Source organism: Nilaparvata lugens, chromosome 3 (assembly GCF_014356525.2).
Source record: "Nilaparvata lugens isolate BPH chromosome 3, ASM1435652v1, whole genome shotgun sequence".
NCBI classification, from domain to species: domain Eukaryota; kingdom Metazoa; phylum Arthropoda; class Insecta; order Hemiptera; family Delphacidae; genus Nilaparvata; species Nilaparvata lugens.
The window spans coordinates 80,166,186-80,174,781 of NC_052506.1; the positions used below are offsets into that span (position 1 = coordinate 80,166,186).

The 8,596-nt window shown below is 34.5% G+C and overlaps 1 protein-coding gene across 1 annotated transcript; it reads left to right on the plus strand.

Moving 5' to 3' along the window:
• The first annotated feature begins 453 nt into the window (after positions 1–453).
• LOC120350288 (piggyBac transposable element-derived protein 4-like) lies at positions 454–2,214 on the plus strand. The gene has a single exon (XM_039422910.1). It carries the CDS (start codon positions 454–456, stop codon positions 2,212–2,214), a length of 1,761 nt encoding a protein of 586 aa, XP_039278844.1.
• Positions 2,215–8,596: the final 6,382 nt, after the last annotated feature.

Consider the following 8,596-nt stretch of genomic DNA (forward strand, 5'->3'; position numbering starts at 1 on the left):
GATGTGCGTCACGATATTGAGTCGTTAGTTCGTGAGGTGTTTAGTCTGGATCAGATTCCATTATACTCGTTATGTTATGTTATGTTTGAAGGGACGGATTCAAGGATCAAAATGTTCAAAGAACCCCACACGTCAACCGGAGTTGACGTAGCTTTACTGTAACTTAGTTACAGTATCAACCCATATTAAGAATATGACGAGTATAAGTGTCATACTCTTTCTTAACCCTCCGGTAGGCGCGCGGGGTACAGTTGTACCCCAGACAGTTTTGTTTACTCAGTAACTCCCCACCCTGCCGCTAGGATTAGTTGAGCGCTAGAGTACCTTCAAACCAGTTCTCCAGCTACAAGATCAGTGTGTCTCCAAACGTCACGGAGTATTGATTGTCTTGATATTCTAGTTTGAATTGCTCTGGGGTACAGGTGAACCCCGCGCGCCTATTTGTGTTCCGTTATGGCAAAACGCATACGATTGTGTGATGATGCACTTATTCATGAACTTTTTCAAGAAGAGTCATCAGATGAGGATGATTTCGTGGAAAATGATAGTGATGATGGCGAAGAAGATATTGTGGAGGAGGAGATCCACGATTCCGATGCAGAAGAAGCAGTTCAACAGCCTGATGAGGAGAGTTTGGACATTGATGAAGACGACGGTGACGATGTTCCTCTTGCAAATGTGTACTTGGTGAGAGATAAGGATAGGAATGTTATGAAATGGGCGAAAAGTCCCCCACTACCAAGAAATGTGCGCACCAGGGCAGAAAACATAATTGTAAGACTTCCTGGAACTAAAGGAGAGGCTAGGGAAAAATTTTCTGAAATTGAATGTTTCAATTTGTTCATGGATGATAAATTGATCCGACTTATAGTGACTTCAACGAACATCTATATTAACTTGATCAGGGAGAAATTTCAAAGGGATAGAGATGCAAGAATGACTGATGATGTAGAAATCCGTGCTTTTCTTGGAATTCTGTTTATTTCTGGGGCATTAGGAAGTAGCAGGAAGAAAACCAAGTTCATTTGGGATAACAGTAAAGGGTCAGGAGTTGAATGCTGCTATCTTGCCATGAGTGAAAAAAGATTTCATTTTCTTATGCGTTGTCTGCGGTTTGATGACTACAGAGATCGTCAGCAACGGAGGGAAATCGACAGGTTAGCCCCAATAAGAGAGCTGTTTGAACTAATCATTCAAAATTTTCAAACTTTTTTCACACCAAGCGAATTTTGTACAGTTGATGAACAATTGATTGCGTTTCGAGGAAAATGCCCATTTCGTATGTATATGCCAAAAAAACCTGCCAGATATGGTATAAAAGTGTATGCCCTTGTGTGTGCAAAAACAATGTACACCGTAAACTTGGAAATTTATGCTGGGACTCAGCCCAATGGTCCATACAAAACATCAAACTCTTCCGAGGACGTGACAATGAGAATGGTGGAACCAATCTCAAGTACTAATAGAAATGTGACCATCGACAACTGGTTTACATCGGTATCATTGGCTGAGAAATTATTGAAAGAGAAGAAACTGACGGTTGTTGGCACTATAAAATCCAGACGTGTTGGTGTCCCTCATGAATTGCGGCCTTGTAGAGATCGACAAATTAATTCTTCTCTGTTTGCATTCCATAAGAAGAAGACGCTTGTTTCATACTGTCCTAAACCCAACAAAGCTGTGATACTCTTATCAACAATGCATGACGACGATAAAATTGACGACGAGACTGGACCAAAACAAAAACCAGAAATTATTACATTTTACAATAAAACCAAAATTGGTGTGGATGTTGTTGATCAAATGTGTGCGAAGTACAATGTTGCAAGGAACACTAGGAGATGGCCTATGGTGATATTTTTTGATCTCATGAACATTTCTTCAATAAATGCACTTTGTGTGTACAAGTTCAATCAACGGACAGCAAAAAAATTGTCAAGAACTGAGTTCATTCAAAAGGTTGCCTGGGAACTCATCAAGCCACAAATTGAAAGGAGGTGTCAAATCGATGGTCTTCCAGTCCAACTGAAGAAGAGAGGGAAGGAGCTTCTAGGGATAATACCAGATGGGCCTCAACAAAGACAGAACAATGCCATTGGTCGCTGTCATTTGTGTCCAAGACAAAAGGATCGAAAATCAAGAAAAAATTGTGACAAGTGTGCTCTCAAGGTATGTGCTGAACATTCATTTACTGTTTGTAGGGATTGCTTCTAGAGACATTTTACAGATGCTTACCTCACCTTATTTTTTCATTACCATAATTATTATGTATTTTTTTTCAACTTAACATGATAAACATGATGTAATTCATTCAATTCCCATTTGTTATGATTTGATACAAGCCATATAAACACAACTTGACATTTTTCTTATGGCTGAGATTTTTTGTCGATTATATATACAGTATATATATATTAGTTTATTACTTGTATAAATAATGAAATTAATATGTAAATCTCATGAATTCGGCTTGAGAAATAAATGTTAATGGAATTAATTGTTTGTAATTATTTGTTACCTTGAAAAAAAAAATAGTTTCAGAAGCCTGAACATTGGAAAAGAAATTAAGACACAAATTCATGGACGATTACATTTTCAAACTCTGTACAATATGGTCATGGCTAACTTTTTTATTCAAGTCATAACTGTGTAGAGTAGTTTAGAAACGTTGTAGAAAAGACCTATTGTTGTTATATTCAATAAAGTGTCAAGCAACAGGATGATTTGATGAATATATTAATCTTGGGGTACAGCTGTACCCCATGCGCCTATTCATGTTTTGAGAAACCACGCGCCTAACGGAGGGTTAATATGGGTTAATACTGTAACTAAGTTACAGGAAGTTACGTAATATTTTTTATTCTTCATTCATTCAGGCTATACAATAAGTACATCATCAAAATTATAGGGAGAGGAAAAAAGTTAACCTTGTGCTATTTCTCTCCCAAATTCATATAACACATAATCCGAAATAGGTTAAGTCTTGTAGTTCTTCAATTCACAAAATTTTCAGTCCTCAAGTATTTTCACAAAGAAAATTTTCAAATTTAGATGCTTGAAAACTAAACATAAAAGAACTTTTTCACATCAGTATATCTAAAATAGGAAATATTCACATATTAAAAATATAATTTTGAAGAATTACCGAAAAACAAACTTAATTCTAAAAGCACAGCTGATCTTAAATCGATATGGTTTAATAATGTAACTAAGTTACAGTAAGTTACGTGATATGGTTTAATACTGTAACTAGGTTGGACAAAACCAAGCATTACTTGCATTGTTGAACATTTATTGGTTGTCTAGCAGAATTACGAAACAAAATTTAGGAGGAGTTTTATAAAAATGATCTGTGAATTTTAATGATTTTTTAAAATGCGATCATTAGTTTGTTGATGGGTTTAGTCTGTATCAGATTCCACACTCATAATATAAAAAAAAAGAATATTAAAAAAAGTAAATTCGTATTGCTTTGTTTGGTGAGGAGTCCCTTGGCGAAGGTCCCACCGCCTGAATATTTAATTTAAGCTGTCAATGGGCCTTACTACTGTGATACTTCAGCCGGGACCGACATCTTAACCTGCCCATCCGATAACACGGGAGTGATCTGGTTAAAAAACTTTTCTTTTAAATAGAATATTATTTATCTCGCCGAAATACAAATTCATAAGACGTATAGGTTATACAGGTTAATAGTTTAACTTAGTTGAACTATAGAGAAAAAAACCACGGTATTGAAAGTAGGTCGTCTATTTTTCAAATAATGTCAAGACGATTTTTGTTAACTCGAGCCTATTACTGTCGATCACTGTCGATTATTACTGTTTGGCCGGGTGTAAGAATGGTGCAGTATGATATATTATCAGCATCCCGTAGCTACAAGTAAAAAATACTATCGGCTTGAGCTGACAGTGAAATTTGCAACATAAACGCACTATACAATAGGATATCCTCTTATGCTATCTTCTCTCTATGGTTAAACAAACTCACCACCTGTGCGTTACGTGAATTGTTCGAAATTGTCTGCCTAGTCCATATCGAAACAAAGGTTCACAGGGACTCTATCAAAATGGGCGATTTGTGAATTTAAATAAAAAATTTTAAATGATTTTAGGCCTAGTTCAATTAAAAATAATCATCAATGAGTGGAGAGATGTCAAGTTCCGGGAGTTTTGTTAGGAAAAATCAAAATTTTTAGAATCACAGAAATTATAATATGAAATTTTATAAATTTTATAATCACTGTCAACAGCTGTTGTAGCTATGGTGAAAGTGATATTTTCGAGCTCAAAATTTAAGTGATTTTATTCTATATTTTGTGAATATTTGAAGTTTGGTTTTTGTTTTAACGGAAGTTTCATCATCAATCTATCTAAATTTGAAATTCTTTGTTTTATTCTGATTCATAGTTTCAGATTGAAGATTTGTTGTTGAAATTGAAGTGAACATAACCTACATAATATTTGGACGATTTGTGACAAAATTAGGAAATTGAAGAAGTTTTGGGCAATAGCCTGTTTTTTCTTTTCCGACTATTGTATTGTTCGCTCTATCTAATAAATAAATAAATAAATAATATTAGATTGGAGAAATCAAATTTTTAGAATCACATACAATATAACATTGGATAACATTTGAATTGATCATTTCATGATTAACTTAGAATCTTCATTATTCCAGTTGAAAAATATTCAAATTTGCAAATAAAGTGTTTCCGAGCTCATCTTCTATTATTGAATTGAATTAAAATGGAGAAAGAGTAGTCAAGCTTCAAGGATGATCTAGTTCACATTATAATTAATAATATTTATATTATCCATGGATCACATAAAAATTAATTATTTTCAAATTATAATAATACATTATATTTTATACTCCTGATTCTCAATTATTTTATGATTCTTCAATTCTAAAACAATTTCAATTTCAAAAAACAGTTTCAAGAAGTTCACATGAGAGAATATTCAACACAATATAGTTGATCAACTCTCTAAACTCACCTGTGTATATGCATTGGATCTTGCGGCGGCATTTTGAATTTTCCAGGATTTTCCCGAATGGTTTTCTTAGTGGCGCCCTCACATGCAATGGTTGCATCTATCTTCATTTGCAGCGCTTCCAGCCATTCCTGCACTTTATCCTGCATTTCTTTGTCACGTCGTTTCTGACTTATTTCCAAGTCGATGGATATGATAGGGTTGTCGTAGGAGTCGCACATGATGTCTTTACACAGTGATCAGCCTTGGAATTTCAATTATATCTTGAAATATTATTCATAGAGGTTGAAAGCTTAGAAAATATTTCGACTATTCACGTTCTTCATAAGGGCTACGTCGTAGGAGTCACACATGATGTCTTTACTCAGTGATCAGCCTTGGAATTTTAATAATATGATGAAATATTATAGTATAGAAGTTGGAAGCTCGGAAATTATTTCGAACAATAACGTACTTGGTAAGGACTACACGTATTTATGTGGAAGTAAAAACATTAAAGTACCCTTTATTAAACTCGAATATTGTAATGTTAATTTCAATTGACTCACTTGGACCCTGTTGCATAAAAGCCGATCAGATTTTAACTCTGGTTAATATCTCGAGAACCAATCAGAGAAGGCGTTTTTGAAAAGACGGCTTCTCTTATTGGTTCTTATGCAATCAATCACGATTAAAACTTAACCGGCTTCTGTACAACCGGATCTTAGTATCACCATAGAGAAACAATAGCGTAAGTAGATATCCCATGGTATAGGGCGTTTATGTCGCAACTTTTACTGTTATCCCAAACCGATAGTTCACATAGTTCTTTCCTATGCAGCTGTGTGACGCTGGTAGTCTCTCAAATTGTGCCGTTCATACACCATCACCCCAACAAAACAGTGAACATTGACAATAATCGGCTTTAGATAACAGTAAAAGTTGCGACATAAATTCCCTATACCATGGGATATCTACTTACGCTATTGTTTCTCTTTGGTATCACATACTAAGTTGGAACATGTTGTGAGAGTTAAAAAATAGCTGTTTGAAGGGATTTTTCTATTTTTAAATAAATTACCACTTGTATATCTGAAGGTGCATTTTCGTTTGTGTGTAAATTTCCACAGTCGACGACGACAAGCATTGTTGACATTCGTATTGTCCTAATTTCAAGTGTGCTAATACAGCTGATCAAATAACTTTTCAATATTTGTGTCTATTATTTGAGAATCGTAAATTTGTAATGATATCAACATATTGAAATCTAAAAGTATAGAACGTATAAACTCAACCTTCCCCATTAAAAAAAATTGAACAATCCTTTAGGATATTTAGGCAAATTGAAATCCACCCAATCTGAGATTCTCATCCTGTCGTGGTCGACGACGGCATTTACGCACAAACTAAAACCCAGCTTTACAACACTCAGACCCGGTTGCACAAAAGCTGGTTAAATTTTAACCGTGATTAACTCTACGAGAACCAATCAGAGAAGGGGTTTTTAAAAAGACGGCTTCTCTGATTGGTTCTCGTGGAATTAATCACGGTTAAAATTTAACCGGCTTTTGTGCAACCGGCACTCAGCGAATCAAATACGCGCGTTTGAAAAATTCAGGCACACTTACACTACTTTCCTTGCCGTTTCGATGCTAACATGTACCTATGCTTGAACTGTACCAAAGATAAAAACTCAGTTCCTAGTTTACTGATATCACAGGTTTTCTGAGCTAGTGCCTACTACTTGGACGTTTTTCTTTCACAGGTTAAAAGAAATTGAATTTTGAGAGCTAGCAATGATGTTCTAACACTAAACACTTCCCGGTAGACTCTGTTACTTCCTCAAACCTTCAAGGAATTAGCTCCTATGGCAGGAGCCCAAAATATTCACTACATCAGAGAAATGTTGCCATATTTTGACAAGCTTTGAAGAGCACTACACGCACATTGATCTTTCAAAATGGAGTAGTGCGTGACTAATCGAGGGGAATAAAAGTTGTGGAGTTGATTTTTAGTAAGTTCACCCAATTCTTCAGGATTTTTGCTTGTGATTTTAGATTACTTCAACCCTAACAAGGCAGATTGTGTTATAATGAAACATATATTTCTTGTTTCAGGGGACTGTTGGCCAGTCTTTCAAAGTGTACTGAAGGTTGACTGGTTCCTTATAAAAGTTCCTGGTTTCATGAAGTCCACCTACATAACCAATCCATAACCGTATAAATCATTGAATGCATAATATAAATCAATGCCTCCCATTGCAGACTACCAGACTATCACTCTAAGATACCACTACAATAAAGGAGTTATTGAATAAAAAGACTAAGAATTTTCCAAAAATCACAGATCTTTTTTGATAAAAAGACTAAGAAATTGTCAAAGATTACAGATCTTCTTGAAAGTTAGAAAGACCGGTTTCGGTTGTTACACCATTGTCAATCTCTGAGTTTATCAGAGATTGGCAATAGTGTAACAGCCGAAACCGGTCTTTCTAACTTTCGAAAAAATCTGTGACTTTATCAGAGATTGACAATGGTGTAACAACTGAAACTGGTCTTTCTAACTTTCAATGAAATCCGTGTTTCTTGACAATTTCCCAGTCGTTTTATTTAATATGACTAAATTACCACATTATCAACTTCTCAACTACACAAAAAAGATAAAGGAGTTATTTGTGTTTGGAGTGAAGGTTTCACTTCAATTTTACTCTGTATAAACTATTTACTCTTGATACTTGTCAAAGAAATTTCGACTAAGGAAACGGAAATTGAAAAAACATAAGATTTATATCTAATATGATCATTCCATTGATTTTTGAACTGAATTTCCAAAATTATCTATTTTTCCCTGCAATAATAAGAACAAAACTGTTCAACAGTATCAATTGGCATTCCCATTTGCAAAAATATTCTGTACTCCAGATGAATAAGAGCTGTTATCTACCTCACGTGACTATCCCATGATCAAATTCAACCCAGAAAACAGAGGAAAATATGGCATATTCCTAATGATTCGAAAGTCACTGACAACCTTAATACATTTTTGATCCGTCAGTCAGCGTTATTAAAAAGTTTATTAATACTAGTAAGTAAGGGAGGAAGCCCGTAAAGCTCATCTTCCCAAGCTTCAGCTTATAACTTGAGCTTAAAACATCACAAAAATTCACAACACTTCCTTATTACTGCAGCTCATGAATCTTATTATTAGGTGTCCTAAGTAGATCTTCTCTGACATATTGTGTAAGACACAGTCTTCCGCTTTTGATAACTTTTTTAAAATTCTGTTCAGCTTTATAAGAAGTTGTTGTTAATTTTTTTTATAAAATTAATCCTCAAGCAAGAAGAACATCGCAAAATAAGGAAGAAAAAATAGAATTTAAACGTTGTGATTTCTTGCCATTGAAACAAATCAATGAAGGAATTGAAATCTGAGATGATTTATTGATGATTTAATGATTGATCAAATTGAAATGTATAGAATTGAAATCTGAGATGATTTATTATTGATTTAATGATTGATCAAATTGAAATGTATAGAATTGAAATTTCTAATTCAAATGATCATTGGTTGATGATGTGGTGACAAAATAATACAACCAATGAGTTTATGAGTCATATGCG